The sequence below is a fragment of the Lepisosteus platostomus genome, chromosome 6, assembly GCF_059453375.1.
Source record: "Lepisosteus platostomus isolate fLepPlt1 chromosome 6, fLepPlt1.hap1, whole genome shotgun sequence".
Lineage (NCBI taxonomy): Eukaryota > Metazoa > Chordata > Actinopteri > Semionotiformes > Lepisosteidae > Lepisosteus > Lepisosteus platostomus.
The window spans coordinates 27665327-27682145 of record NC_142616.1 but is presented as its reverse complement, the minus strand read 5'-3'; the positions used below and the strand labels follow the sequence as shown (position 1 = coordinate 27682145).

At 37.5% G+C, this 16819-nt stretch overlaps 1 protein-coding gene across 1 annotated transcript in view; it reads right to left on the bottom strand.

Moving 5' to 3' along the window:
• The window catches only part of cpxm2 (carboxypeptidase X (M14 family), member 2), a 66813-nt gene that overhangs the window by 19797 nt on the left and 30197 nt on the right, over positions 1–16819 (bottom strand). The window contains exons 5-7 of the mRNA XM_088635154.1: positions 11965–12049; positions 4589–4739; positions 848–936 (exon numbers count right to left, since the gene is read on the bottom strand). Coding sequence (XP_088491280.1) covers positions 848–936; positions 4589–4739; positions 11965–12049 — 325 coding nt within the window. The remainder of the gene's footprint in view (positions 1–847; positions 937–4588; positions 4740–11964; positions 12050–16819) is intronic.

The following is a 16819-nucleotide window of genomic DNA, read 5'->3' as shown; positions in this document are numbered from 1 at the left end:
CCTATTTTAATTTATGCCAACACAGAGGATGGCAACAGATCCATGCATCTATCAGAAAGCCAATTATTCTTCATATGGTTTAGAGCAATGCATAGCATTTCCATGAAGCACTGGACATAATGTGGCAGTACAAAATGGATGGGACAGTACTGCAGCATACACAAAGGGACACTTAGTAACTTAGGATTCTTTGGAAGGTGAGAGAAAAGCATCCAGGAGTAAGCCCACTCAAACACAAAAAGCCACTCCAGACCAAATTCGAACCCGTGACTTAAGAGCCAAAACACAGAAGCACTAATTTCCAAGCCACCACATCAATGCCATTCTTAGAGATTATTAAACAAAATTTTAGTAGTTGTCTAATAGAATTGTATGATTCATACATCCATCCATACATTTTCAAACCTCTTTGATCTCTAATTCAGCGAATAGTGTTGTCTGTGTGAAACAACTTAATTGCTAAAGTACCACATACTGTACATCTTATTATATAGAGAATATACTTCTATTATACTAAAAATGTATGATACTGGTATTATCTTAAGATCAATTATACTCTCCTTTGAATCTATCATAAAATCTGTACTGTGTAAAATTTACACAGCAACAAATTCATATATCTAAAACACAATTTAAAAATAATAATGAAATAAAGACTTAAAACCCCTCCACTGTCTGTTGCTGGCATCCCAGTTGCACACCAACCTCGCATTTAGTCAGACATCTATAATTTAATATTTAGTTTGAGTATTGACTTTAATTAGGACATGTGTATTATGACCTGTAGATAATCCCAGTTCCTGACCCTGTGTAAATCCAGGTGTGGCCCAGGAGTCTGTGAACGTACCTGCCTCATCTCTTTGTAGCTGTGGTGTTTGAAGTCCAGATTGTCTGTTGTTGTGATCTCATTCCGTCTGTGGTAATAATTGTTGGGGTCTGGAAAAAGAGAATTAAAAGAGATTTTCCACAGTGAATCACTGTTTATAAGAATGAAGCAAACACATTTTTTTAATGAGACTGGGTTGTTTTAGATCTTTTGTTTTGAATTGCTCAATTTATTTTTCACAGCACAAAATACTTGCAGAACCAACTTGAAAGAGGCGTCTAAACTGATTTTTTAAAATTTTGGAACTGGACAGATTGTTTCAGGGTGTCTGTAGCTTGTGTAGAATCCTGGGTTGCACTGGAGGGCCTGCTATCAGTTTAACTGAGTTTTCAACAGAAACAGGGAAAATAGCAAAGCCACCTGTAGTTCAGCCTTTTCTCTTTTTGGTAAGGAGAACAAACATGTGGAGTGCACAAACGCTGGCAGGTTTTCTCACGCAAAAATTGCTGTAAGCACAAAATGTACTTGTCATTTCCTTCAAGAGTGGTTTTTGTCATTTTATCTCCTTCTTTTATTAAAGCTGGCAAAACCACTCAAAAACACGTTTTGCACCAACGGCTAAAATGAAACTCAAGTTCATCATTCTTCTCTGAATATAGAACTTGGGTTTTGTATTTAAATTTTAAATGTGACATTTAAGATAGAACTTGAGAAGTGTGGAAAGAAAAGCAATTTTCTTTCAGGGAGTAATTGTGCCCTTCCCGCTGCACTGAGAAGATGATGTAACTCTGTCAGTATGGGCAATATAGGACACTCTTCCTAAGACCACAATTGCACTTATCTTCACAAGTCAAGCATGATAACCTTCCCATTGTAAATTATTGTACAGGTTGTAAATTAGTTCTTATTTTAAAATATCTCACAAAATGATTGGCCTAATGGTTAGCCGTGCTGCCTGACAGTTGAAACCTGGATTCAATTACAGACTTCTATGTGTTTGCATGAAGGGAGTTTGCATTTTCTCCCTTGATCAAATGCAGTTTAGGCATTTGATCTGGTTTCCTGTGACCTTCCAAAGACATGCTATTTATGCTAAATGATTATCCTAAACTCTTCCTCTGAGAGTGTTATTGGGAATTTTAACTCTTATCGAAAAAGCAATGATCAGCTTTATAACCTCCTGCAGTTCTTTAAATGTTGCATAATCTACCTGGAATGACTGGAAATCTTCAGTAAAACTTTATAACTTCAGTATGAAGGGAGTAGGAGCAAAGTAAGGAAGGCATATGTAACATACTGTATGATTCTTTGTTTCTCAAGAATCTATGACAGTTGCAATATCTACCACATTCGGAAAAAGGAAAAAGAAAACATTTGTTTAAGAGAACAGACCTAGAAATATGACATTTGAGTAATGTCTAAAAGGAAAATGTAAACAATAATGTGAGCCATTTAATCTTCCTGAAAAATACAAAGAACTATAATGCATCTTAGAAATTGTTTGTAGGTAGCTGGGTTATTTTTTATGTGTATAATATTTTTGTTACTGTTAATGCTGCTTTTTCATCATTTTATATATATTACAGCTGTTTATTTTTTGAGTGAAATTTGTATCCTTCTTTGTGGAAAAATAAATAATACCTAAATAATGCAAAAAATCATAGCAAATGGAATAACAATAGTCAAGGCAGTAGTTCCAACATTTTCTTTAAAACATTTGTTTTGGAAAAAGGAAAAACACCCCAGAAACATACAGTACAGAAACATTACTGGGATCACACACCAGGATTTTAGGAGTGAATTTGTGCTCTATCACTCAGCTAATAATGATTTAAAAATACAATGTGGAATATGTATCGTGTGACCAGAAAAAGTCTGCCTGGAAAAAAATACTCCCACTGTTTTATTTCTCTACTCTACTGAAAATTGTTTTCTCATGAAGGACAAAAAATCTTCATGTTAAAAAAACATTTTGTTAATGTGCGTTTAGTGAGACTATAAATGTAATACTGTACATGCTCTATTCCAAAATCTATGCAATTATGTACCACAAACTGTACATTTGTCATGTATCCAAGACCACTGTTTCGAGCAGTCTTTGAAACTAGAAAAAATCACAACCGTGTCTTTTTATTATGCGATTAATTATTCTAAAATTGGTTTGGTCTTTTAGCAGTGCCAAATGGTAGAATTTTGTGTTTATATAAATTGAAAGCCAAACACTACCAACCAATTCACCACTCAGCAAGTGATGAGGAGTAAATCATAATGAAAAGGTCAAACATTTCAAGGCAACATTTTAAGGCCTACATACAGTATTTATAGACATACTGTATTAAATAAAAAATTGATTTGTCACTTATTGTAGAACAAAATATGCAGAAATTTTAATCTTCTGTGATGTCTCTGGGTGAGTCAGTGTCAGAGTCATAAACTACATTAAAACATAATCTTTACATTTCCTTTTCGATTCATGACTGTTGGCAGCCTTTCTCTTCTGAAATGTGTGGTGTTTCATTCTATGATTTTTCTATTGTGATGATAAAATATACTTTTAACAAGCCAGCTGTCCTACTCCCAGCTCTGCTTGCTCTGATATACGGTAATACAGCAGGGAAGGAAGTTCAAATAAAAAACACATTTTAGATTTGGCTAATTCCTGTGAAGAATATTGATGGAAACTTAAGCTATTTGTGTTTTAACACAACCCTAATTGCTTTTCAAAGACCTGCATTAATTGTCGGGAGACATATACAGTACTGTACTGTAGATGTTACCCTCCATACCACACTCCCAGCTGGTACAGTACTGTTGACTTCTTTTCTGTTTCTAAATTTGGTTATCTACAGTATGTCATTTACAGAATCCTCTTTATATTTCTAATGCTTTTAAATAGACATGGATGAAGTTACAATGCATTTAGTGTGACTCTTAGTCTGTTTGGAAACAGTTTAATGTCTTCCTTAATTAACTGACCCAACTGATGAAAACCAGTCACAGAGAAGAACAAAAAACACTGTGATCATCTTTTAAAGACACATGTGTTCACCTGCTCACCTGAATTGCATCAAAGGAGTTTTGATGACATACAAGAAAAGCTCACCCTGTACAAAAGGGATTTCAAAGGATACATCAAAGACTTTAAACATTTAAACTGTACAAATATAGATTATCATTGTTTTCTGTGTAAGGTAAGATATTTTGCATTTTGAAATTTTATAAAATTGGAAACAGGAGGTAACATTTAATTTTTTAATTCATATGTTTTCTATTTATGCTATGATTTGTGTTTGTGATACATGCAGAGGATAACAGTGGAGTGAAGGGGGAGATAGTGGATAGAGTTTGTGGTATGGAAGTGAACAGACAGTGGTCATTCAGTGCTCTGCAGAGGTTCCCCACAAGCAAGAAAGCATAGACTAAAACTACCTACTCTTATCTCAGAGCAGGCACTATAAAACAAGCAGTTAAAATTACAACAACAGTGCTCTTACTGTTTCCTTCAAATATACCCCTGCATACACATGTAATCAGTATAAATACATCACTTTTATCAGAGTGTTTATCAACACGGACAAAAGATTTGTTAAGGACTTATTGTAACTATATTACTATACTTATTGAAACTATAAAACAACATAATCAATTATTCACCCATTCCTTGAGAGTATGTACTGTATCTTTCTTTCTCATACAGTGAAACAACACTACACACAATAACAGATTTCATTTGGGTTTCCTGTTTGCACAAAGCAAAATTACCTGGCATTGGGCAGCCTAAAATCTCCACTCTCATGCAGATGCTGCCATTTTCATACCAAGAGCGTGGATTCACACGAATGTAGCGGGCGATCACAGCAACTGGAAATTCATTAAGCACTGGAATTTCCTTCTCATGGTTCCCCACGAAGATCTAGAGCCACAGAGGGAATAAATACTTAGTTCCTAATATGTATCAGGAGCAAGGGATATGTATGCAGACACTGCTATGATGTTCTCTGTGATATCACTATACAGTATGTGTAGCCTGTTGGAATTGGCTGATCTGGGTTTGGTCAAAAACACTTTTTTTATTCAAACCACAGCTGAAATTTGCATGCCGAACAGATTCTTAAAAAAACTCTGATCATTTCTGATTTCTCCATTTTTTAAATAAAATAGTAAACATTGTCTCCAAAACCTGCAGTGTCATTGACATATAAAGACAGACCAGTTTCCTCTTTAATCAAGCACCTTCTACAACATTCTATTCTACGAGACAGCTACAGTAATATTCACCATGCTGGCAGACGACCACTGAAAACTCTATGGAGAGGATATGAATTAGCACAAACTCCTGCTGACCTCCTGCACCACTCTCCTCTTATTCCTTCTTCTCTGACCCTGTGCCTGTTGCGATGGTTGCTGAGATGTTCTGACTTTTCCTCCCCTGGACCACCACTGCATTGTTTTCATGCGCATTCACTCCAGTGATACATACTTCTGTTTCTTTCACCATAGTTATGAAAGCTGGGTAGCAGGAGACGCACTACCTGGTATGAGTATCTATCTTATCTAGTCTATCCATCTTACATAAAGTAACCTTTAGATTTATTTCAGGTGCATGTTTAGAGCATGCAGTCATTATGAGTAGTGGGATAATATTAAAACATTCCTGCCAATTCACAAAGACAAGTGAAATGGAACCATCTACAGAAACCTCTAATTCCATTTTATGCATACTGTATACTGTATAATGTCACTGTTAGCAGCTTGGACAACTACTTTACCCTTATTAGGCTCATCACTGTGACATAGCCAACTTTTTCCAGGGGAACATGTTTATATGGATCTTTCAATGTGCAGGTTTAGTCATAATTTAGAGAGACAGCAAGCTCTTAACATACTGTACACTGTGCCCTAAAAAGAGCAAAGCAGTTGTTTGTGAAAGCTAACTTTGACTTTCTATGTGGGAAAGGCAAAATAAGAAACATTTTTAGACAATTCCTTTCTCACTCTGCATTGTGAAATAGAAAGTGCTAATTACAAACAGAAGTGCACAGGAAAAGGGCCATTTGCTTTTGCATACCTTGAAGATTGCTAGGAGTGGAAATACAGTAATACAGAATGTTCAGGGTCTAATCAATTGAAGGTTTGATACTTTCAACTACTCAGTTATTTTGGCATTGATTTCAGCTATACTATATGTGTTTTGTATTTAATCAAATGCTGTGTGCTTAATGTCCCACACGTCACTGAAAAATACAAATTTAAAGTAAAACATTTTCTTTTGGTATGGCAGAGTGTGCATCTTCTGTTTTTCTTGTACTAAATATGATGGGATGATTTCATTCCTGAGCTGGTAAAAGTAGGCAGGGGACAGCTATTGCACAAATGGCATATTGTTGCCTCTGGGACTGGGTTTTATTGTTTTATTGCCAATTGAGGTGTCAATCTGGCTGATGATTTTTTACAGAGCACTTCACTAGGGGCTTAATGACAGTTGTCCCAGAAGAAGTTTGTGGATGTTGTTGGGAAGTTTTTGATATTAGGGAACACAAAGGGTAGAGGCAGAGGGAGACATGAGGTTTTGGATTTGAAAGATGCCTGACTTGACCAAATATACTAACTGCAATTTGTTCAGGGATACAGCTAAACAGAAGCTGTAAAGAATACAGCCCAACCCTGATCTCTCATCCTAGTTAATCCCATATCAGCAAGGTCCGCTTTTCAGCACGCCCGTCTCCATTTGGTGGTTTGAACCAAATCTTTGAGCTGACGTTGCCATTAAATGCGACCGAGAAATACTCCAACCGGCGCGTCGCTCCGCCTGCCGTCGCCATAGTGCACCAGAACGCTCACCACACATCAGCCATCAGTGGGGAGGAGAACAAAGTAATGTAGCCAATTCATAGAGGGGCATTATTAGGAGGCATGGGAAATTTGGCCAGGACGCCGGGGTTACACCCCTACTCTTTTCGAGAAACACCCTGGGATTTTTAATGACCACAGAGAGTCAGGACCTCGGTTTTACGTCTCATCTGAAAGACGGCACTTGTTTACAGTATAGTCTCCCCGTCACTATACTGGGGCATTAGGATCCACATGGACTGCAGGGTGAGCGCCCCCTGCTGGCCCCTCTAACACTTCTTCCTGCAGCAACCTTAGTTTTTCCCAGGAGGTCTCCCATCCAGTTACTGACCAGGCTCACACCTGCTTAGCTTCAGTGGGTTGCCAATTGTAAGTTGCAGGGTGACATGGCATACAGCCCAACCCTGATGGGGTTAAAATCATAGTTCTCAGCTTTTCATCATTTCATCATTCAACAAATAAAAATAATACTAAGTAATCAAAGGAATTTTAAATAAATATAATGAAACGCACATCAGTTTGGAAATGTTTTTGTTTTGTATTTGGTCAGGCTATTTTTAAAATATTAAATAAAATTTTGGAAACTTAATATAAATGGTACACACTTTTTAGTGGTAACAAGCAGAGAGCAAAAAATCTAAATGTCAGTTATTGAAGGGTTTGTAAAAAAGCATTAATCTTCTGTTTATACAAACAGTTGAGCAGCACACAAGAAAATTAATCAACACGAACCCCATGTCCTAATTTCCACTCAGGCCTTGTTGCTGCTATGTTGTCAATCATACCCAGAGGCTGTATGCCTACAGTCTATTAATGAATCCACTGGTTCCCTTGGATATGAAATAAGCCCCGTTTTAATGTTGTTGTCTCCTGTGTGAAAATAATTAATAGTTAGACTATTATCCTGCAGATAAATTGGCTTGCTAATGATCACTGGTAATGAACCTTGCTTTAAATTGGCACCTAACAAGATTTTAATCTGATAATCTTCTCTGAAACTAACAAGGCAGTTACCAGGCTATGGGGTAATGTACTGTAAATTCTCACTTTTAATTAGTGATAATTATTTAAATCCCTTCACTAAAAAATCAATTAAGATTTTATATATATGTTTAATTAAAATAATTCAATTTTATGGCCACTTTTTCAACAACAACTGTGTACAGTACACAGTTGCACACATACTGTACCACACAAATACTACCCAACTGAAGCGAAACAAATTGATTGAGAAGTTCACTTGACTTGAACTTTATTGCCATATGTAACTGGTGCTGGTACAATGGAATTCTTACTTACAGAAAGTCTCTCAATTGTAAAACAAGTGTAAAAAAAAAACAAAACAAAGTGCAAACAGTGCATCAAGACAATGTACAAACAAACAATAGACAATGTGCAAGTAAACATGCAGACAGTTTGAATGTAAGCAACACAGACGTATAAACAATGACTGGAGACGTACAATAAATAAATTACAATGAGGTAGATGGTGATGGTGTAGGTGTGGTCCGAGGGGGATGGCTAAATGTGTTCGCCAGTCTCACTGCTTGTGGATAGAAGCTATTGAAGAATCTAGTGGTAAGTGTCCGTATGCTCTTATATCTCTTGCCTGAGGGCAGTGGGGTGAAGAGCTCATGCCCGGGGTGGTGACTGTCCTCTGTGATGGCCAGAATTCTACCACGGCAGCGGTCCTCATAGAGCTGTTTAATCTCGGTGAGACCGCAGCCGATGATCTTCTGGGCCATATTGACCATTCTCTGCAGTGCCTTTCTTTCTCGCGAAGAGGTGTTGCCATACCACACGGTGATCCCGTTGGTGAGGACGCTCTCGATAGTGCAGCGGTAGAAGTTCACCAACACATGTATTGGCATCCCCCATCGCTTGAGGCACCTCAAGAAATAAAGGCGCTGCTGAGCCTTCTTCATGATAGAGTCAGTGTCCACAGTCCAGGTTAGATCTTTAGAGATGTGAATTCCCAAAAACCTAAAGCTGGTGACTGTTTCCACTTCCGTTCCATCAATACTGAGTGGGCTGTGAGTGTGTGGCCTGTGTCTCCGAAAGTCCACTATTAGCTCTTTCGTTTTCTTTATGTTCAAGTCCAGGTTATTGCTATGACACCACCTAAGCAGCTGTACAACTTCATCCCTGTAAGTGGACTCGTCATCATCACTGATCAGTCCTATTATAGTGGTGTCATCGGCAAACTTAATGATGCGGTTGTTGCTGTGTCTTGCTGTGCAGTCGTGAGTAAATAGGGAGTACAACCTTGGACTCAGACAGCAGCCTTGTGGGGTTCCAGTGCTCAGGGTGAGTGGTGTTGATGTTTTATTGCCTATCCGCACCACCTGTGGTCTCTCGATAAGAAAGTCCAGCAGCCAGTTGCAGACAGAGTTGCACAGACCTAATCCCCTGAGCTTTGTCACCAGTTGACTGGGTATGATGGAATTGAATGCTGAACTGTAGTCCACAAACAGCATTCTCACATACGAGTTCTTAGTGTCCAGGTGTTCCAAGGCTGTATGCAGAGCCAGGGAGATAGCATCATCCACTGATCTGTTGCTCTGGTAGGCGAACTGCAGGGGGTCCAGGGACTCTGTGATGGAGGAGTTGATGTGTGACAACACCAGCTTCTCCAGGCATTTCATCACCACAGATGTTAATGCTACTGGTCGGTAATCATTCAGGCATGCCACTTTTGTCTTTTTGGGGGTTGGAACAATAGTGGTTTTTTTAAAGCAGGTGGGGACCATGGACCGTGACAGGGAGGAGTTAAAGATGTCTGTAAACACTGTGGTCAGCTGGGCTGCACATGTCCTCAGGACGCGAGGTGGTATCCCATCAGGCCCTGCAGCCTTACAGATTTTCACCCTGCTCAGAGTCTTCTGCACGTCCTGCTCTGAGAGTTTCAGAACAAACTCGCCCTGCACACTTGGGGTCTTCTCAGCATTGCCCGTGTTCAGAGCATCAAAGCGGGCATAGAAGTGGTTCAGCTCGTCAGGCAGGGATGTGTTGTTCGTGTCAATCTCCTGGCTGCAGCCCTTGTAGCCTGTGATTGACTGTAATCCCTGCCACAGCCTCCGGGTGTCAGCGCACTGCGTTTCAAGCCGCACTCTGTAGCTCCGTTTGGCGCGTTTTATGGCTTCTTCTAATGCATACCGTGATTTCTTGTACAGCTCTTCGTCCCCCGATTTGAACGCGGTGGATCTAACTTTTATTTTATTGCGTATGTCGTGGTTGAACCACGGTTTCTGATTGGGAAATGACCTAATTTTCATTTCTGGTACACAAACGTCGGTGCAGTATTTAATATAGCTGGTGACCGCGTCGGTATACTCATTTAAATCTGTGTCGGGAGCTCTGAATGCGTCCCAGTCTGTACTATCAAAGCAGTCTATTAACCTGCTTTCCGCCTCCTCAGACCAACAACGCACTGACCTGTTCGCAATGGGGGAGGTCTTCAGCTTCTGTTTGTACTCAGGAAGCAACAGGAGAGCGATGTGGTCCGACTTACCGAAACTCGGTTTGGGAAGCGCTTTGTATGCTCCTTTTATTGTTGTGTAGCAGTGGTCTAAAATATTGCCTCCTCTTGTCGGTACAGTGACATGCTGAATGTATTTTTGCAGAACTTTCCTCAGATTGCAGTGGTTGAAGTCCCCTACTACAATTGAGACGGCTTCTGGGTGGGAGTTTTCGTGCTTGTTGATAATGTCGTGGAGTTCGCTATGTGCTGCTTCCACGCAGGCTTGAGGTTGAATGTAAACGGTTGTGATAATAGTGGCGGAAAACTCCCTCGGCAAATAAAAGGGTCGACATTTTATGGTCAGGTGTTCTAGATTCGGCGAGCAGGATTTAGAGATTAAATGTGGGAACAAAGCCCAGCAAAAAGAGCACAAGGAAGCTAAGGAAGCTTATATTGTGCACTGAAAGTTCACTGTGACCTGTGGCCCCTTGTTTGGTCGTGTAGTGACCTTGAAGATTCCAATCACAAAACGTCCTCGGCTGCGCAACAGTTTAGGAAGTAGCAGCTTCATTTAATACACAGCTAATATGGGTAAAAAGCTCGCAAACAACTACTTCATTTTGATTTCAGTCAACCAGTAAAACAAATGAATTTGGTCCTGAGTCCACTGATGATTTGTTCATTTGGTTCAGTGAGACGAATAGAGCATTGAGCCAAGCGAGTCAGCACCGGAAACGATTCAGTGCTCAGACTACAAAGGGTGGAACCAAACCATGGATATAGCACAAAACACATGGGGCAAGCAGCGGACAGAGCAAAGTATTAGGATTCAGCACTACATAACATGGAGACAGAAAGGTAGAGCCTACTCCAAAATAATGCATTGAAGCAATTTCAGTCCTAAAAGAAACAAAAATTACAGTTTGGACGGAAGATTTGAAAGTTGTTTATACTTCCCTGCCTCTATTCACACACACACAGTGGAGAACAATACCTTTGAAACAAATGCAATCAGATCTTATCATCTATGTGAATATGTGTGTTGTGAAACACATGAAGAAACAAAAATTAAAATAATATACACACAATAACTTTTCCAAGGGAATTGTATTGATTAACTGATGGCTACGGACCAGTTCAAGACAGAGTATTAGAAACTTACTTCTTGGCTACATGGGTATGGTACAGTATAGGCCTGCCTTTGAAACTGTGCCAAACCTTTCACTGCTTTCTGTGACACATAATAATGATCACTGAAGGTTAAATAGGGTTTCTTATTTTGTCTGATCTATGATTAATCTTCATGAAGAGATATATTCCAATGTGACCTATATATCCTTTATGTCTGCTCCACCCGATGTAATTGTTTTTATCATAGTCATGTTGATGTCGTTTTTATTCATAAGCCTCATAAATTATTTTTATCTTCTTTATTACATTGTTGTTGAGCAGACCTCAATGCTTGCCTCCTTTCCTTTGTTGGTAAATGTTCCACAAATCTGCTTTTGCTGAAGAGCATTAGCTGTGAAGAGAAATGAGCCTTTGAAGAAAATGTCAGGATTATTACTGAACACCAAAAGGCAAAGACAATGACAGCAAGTGTCTTCTTGCCTTTTAAAACACGTGCCTGTAGCTGGGTTTCCTCTGTGGATTAATTATGTGTGGGAAACTCTCCTTACTGTACATGAATCTGAGGCATCACTGAAGTGCAGGTTTTAGAGCACAGATAGTCTTTCAGACTCTTGCAGATTCTGTATGTGAATTAGAACAATGTTAAAGAGAAGATGAACATTCACAGACAAGAAATCGGTTAGCCTTTCCTACTCACCATGTCCTGTGTTCCATTTTTAATTGTTACCCACGAGTGGCTGTCATTGCTCACCATTACTTTATATGCTGTCACCCAATCGCTTCTGCAATGACAGATTTAGAAAAGAACATCTTATTTAACCAGCAATCATTAGAGTGTAACTGCAGTACAAATTAAGCTTTGTGTGGATACACATTAGCTGCCATGAGGCTACAAGTTTCTGTAGGTATCTGGTCTGTTCAAACTATAGTGTTGAATCCATTTTATAATAACAATTCAGGAGCACACAGAAGCTAATTCCACACTGAAAAGTAAATGCAAAGAAAAAAGGTTTCCAATTATGACTCTTCTTCAGGTGTGAACCATGTTTGTTAAAATACAAAAGATAATTACAGTACACTACTACTGTATATTGGAGGACTGCACATTAAATTTCCTTTCTGTTTCATGCAACTGAATTAGATGGCCTTACTTCCTCCAGACTCAATACAACTCTGAAAAGCTTGTACAGGTAACTTACTGTACAAAGAAACTATAACAATATAATTAGCTCACCTTTTGCAAGAAATATAAGAAAATGAGATCGGCCTTTATAATATGCCATAGCTGATTAACAGCAGGGATTGGTTCTGGAATGCTTTAGATTTACTAGGGTGATCTATGATGCAATTTAAGGGCACTCTTCAATCCTGTGAAATATTAGGATAAAAAGTTGTAGCTGACCTAAATTTGGTATTATTTTAACATAAAATCCAGGTTTATTTTTAGATGTTAAAAAAGGGCTTTGACTGCACATTTCAAATTTAAAGTGGACTTATACTGTCATTTAAAAGTCTAATATGAAATAAGCTACTATTAATTCCTCTAAGTACTGCAGCTTTATTTATTAAAATAACAAATTCATAGATGTTTAATAACATGAGACACTTCTAAGAAGATCAGTTACAAATGAGAAGAGGTCATTTGGTTTGTATAGCCTGTTTACAGTAGTTTTTAGGATTGATCCAAGTATCTCATCCAGCCATTTCTTGAAAGAACATATTTGGTTAGGTTTTTTCATACTTTCAAAACCAAACTGCATCTGATATAATAACTATTCCTGTTAATTTATCATCAGCAGACTTGATTTCCAATTTTCCAGAATTTAGCATATTTGATATACATTTGGAAAACATTTTATTACTTTTATTTTTGCCTTTATTTTATTATTCCTTTCCAATATTCCTTTCTATCCCACCCTTGACCTTTCTAAGATATTTTTACTTTTTCTTAAAGTGGATCCTGTTGTTTTTAATCATTTTATAAATTGCTTAATTCCTTCATATTTTTCTTAATGTATTTGTTGAACCATTTAGGAGACTGTTTTCAGCTTTTGATTTACTCATTCTTAGAATAGATTTTTTCTGTTCTTGATGCAGAACTGCTCAAACTCTTGGTGTCCAATCTCATGGCAGTATAAAATATAGAGACAACTTTCTCATTACAGTGTGCCTTGTCACAAATCACAATTGGCTAAGTAGTATCAGTAATATTTAGAACTTAAGAACGTGACAATGATACAGAATGGCCACCATCCCAGAAGACTACTTTACTTCATTATTATAATAATTACTATTAGCAGGAGAAGTAGAAGTAGTTGCAGTAGTAGTAGTTATAGTAGTAATGATCTCTTGCTTTGGGTCTATGATAGAACAAGAATAACTAAGCAAGTCTTAATAACTGCATGTGCTCAAGAGGAGGTCAAGGGAAGCACTTCAATGATGTCCTAAAGCCAGCATGAAGAATATCAACATTTAGAACTCATGGAGATTATTACCCAGAATTTAATGAAGCACCTGCAACAAGAATCTCAACTCCTCAAAACCATGGAACAACAAGACACTGAAAAGCAGGAACTGCAAAAACAGTGTGCCATGGACTTGATCATCCACCCAGGACCCCCAATTTTATTTGAGAACACAATAATAAACTTGACCAAAATCTGTTTATCCTGGATTTTCCTCTTTAGTCATCTTCAGACCTGCAGATGTGCAGTCTTGCAATATTGCACAAAAAAAAAATAATCCTCAGTTGTGACAGATGTCCAGAGAGAAAGAACAAGAGACAGAGACAGAACTACCAGGGATCCCTGTGTGTCATACAAATAGTACAACAGACCACATAAAGCCAAATAGCAGAAGATAGAACTCCCTCAATTGCCAGTCTTTGGTTAAAGTATATCTAAATCAAAACAAAGAGCATTTAATTTATTATTTTCTATTTACATAGAGAAACAAATAGATAAACCTTTGATCTGAATCAAAAGTTAAGATTATGAAACCGTGGAAATGCAATTTAAGGACAATATTGCGAAAGTTTGTTTTTTAGTTGAGGTTTAGTCAGGACTTGTGTGCCTGTTTGAAGTTTCCGGGTAACTAGAATGGAAATGAAATGTCAGTGTGGGAGGCTGATCCTCGGAGGACAGGAGGTGACAATCCACAGACAGTCTGGGGGTGGACTGAGGATTAACAAGGATCAGAAGTGCACATTGGCTTTATAGAATATTGAGGGAAAATGCCCAACATTTTATATAACATGGAATCCTGCAAAGTTTGTTTGCTTTTGAAATGGGGAAAAATTCTGTTGAATCTGTGTCAATCTGTTAACACCTCTGTACTAAGATTTTATGTCAACCTCAGTTAAATTAGTTAAAGTTACTTTTTGTCTTAGGTTTACTTAGTGTGTACAAATTTGTCTGCAGTATTGCCTCACACCTATGGATGGCCCTGCAAGAATGTTTTTAAAACACTGCTCAAATTTCTATTATTACAGCATTTATGTTTAAGGATTTCTATACTGCATAGGTGGTTTTCATCAAGGTTTTGCAAATTGCTATAATGAATAATTTAAGGATTATTTCCTAGTCACATCATGCCATTCTAGTATCTTTCTGGGGGCTTACATTTAATTTAATTATTTCTTGTATGGTTCTATTTGCTTTGTCTTGTGGGTTTTCTATTAAGGCTGCATCTGTCTGTAGCAGCAAAGAATCCCTCTGCTAATTGCCTTGCTCACATGTTTAAGTCAAGCTCAACAGATCACAGCTGTGGTGTGAGTCTAGGGAGGCTCCTGATGGGACAAATAAGAGCTGCTGTGTCATAATAGCGCCCACCTGCAATCCTGCATGTTCTGTTTACACTCAACAAGCAGTCTGATTCATTGTGTGGGGGGAGACTCTTATTGTCTCAGAATGCCAACCTCACATAGCCACTGTACAAAGAACTGCAAAAATCATCAAGTTAAAATATTGATTTACAGTATTGTATTTGTCTAAAAGACAAGTTTATGAAGTACTTGGTTTAATTTCTTTAATGGGAGATGTACAGTAGGTATGAACCATCATTATTTACTTTACAGTTACTGTATTTTATAAAAGTGGTGCAATTTATTCAGGCAAACAGAGAAGTAAAAAACACTTTCACATGGCACAAAAGGTACGGTTCCACAGCATATCATCAAATACACTTCACATATAAAGGGACTCGGAAAGTTAACATTCTAAAATGTGTTGTACAATATTTAAATTTATAGTGTGCAGCAAACAATAAAAACTATACAGTACTACTGTATATATTATTTCTTAGTCATATTGCAATACATGCAACATACAGAAAATGTGTCAATACATTGTATGTTGCAAATATTTATAACTGATATAGTTTATGTATAATTGTATAATAATATACTGTACCTAATGTATTATGTATAAAGTACATTTTGTACTGTATATTCCTTAAAAACAGTGCTTTAATTAAATACATTAAAATGATTAACCTAAATAAAGTCTGGAATGTTTTGAAAACTTGAGGGCGAACAAAACTTATTGTTATCTCTTCCTACAGTACATACAGTATATGTCATTTTAAGCCTGTGTATTCAGAGTTTTTGATGTTTGCTCATTTGTTTTTGCATTAAGTGAGTCAGTATTTTCGGAGCTGATTTTCATCGAGCAATTTTTAATTAAGGAACAGCTCCAGCAGACTGTTGTCATTGGCACCACTCTGAATGTTGCCCAACTGATTTAACTGACTTGTTAATAAACACATCACTGAATCCATTTCAGCTCAGGGAGCTCAAACCATACTAAGAGAGCAACTGTTTATGATGTATTTTAAAAAGAGTGTTTGTAAGATGTGACAGCAGAAACTGACCAGATTAGTTTGCAAAATACAATGAATATATTGTATTTCTATGATGTTTAAAAATTAATTTAAAGGCTTTTCAGATGGTTTGTGATTATTGCTCCTTTTCATTAAATACCTTGATTATATCAAATACAGAATTGTTTTCCTATGATGCTGCCACTTTGCATTTGTCTCTTGTACCATTATTTAGTTGTTGATTTAAAACCCACTCAACTTTAAAATTTCAATTAGCTGACAGACAATAACATTTCAATAGGCCAGGCTTTTTCTCTAAACCAAATACTGTATTTATTACACATTATCAAACATATGCTACTGTATGTTAAAAAAAACTATTTCTATTCTACTGTAGTCTCTTTTTACTGATAGTCTCAAGAAAAAGTGTCACATCTGAACAATGCAATTCTATGTGTTGCAAACACTACTACAGTTCATCATACTATGTGTCAAAAAGAGGTTTTAAACTGTTATAAAATATTAAATATTTTTGGTATTTATAATATTTTGCAAGACTTTGAATTAATCTTTTCCTAGTAGGCACTGAGATGACTTACACATGGTCTTGAAACTGCGTGAAAATGTCACACAGTAGCAAACCCAGCAAAAAGCCTTGTAAATAATTCAAGGCAAAAGACTGTGACTAATTACCCTTGCTTCTCTCTGGAATGGTGAGATGAATTCCTTATTGA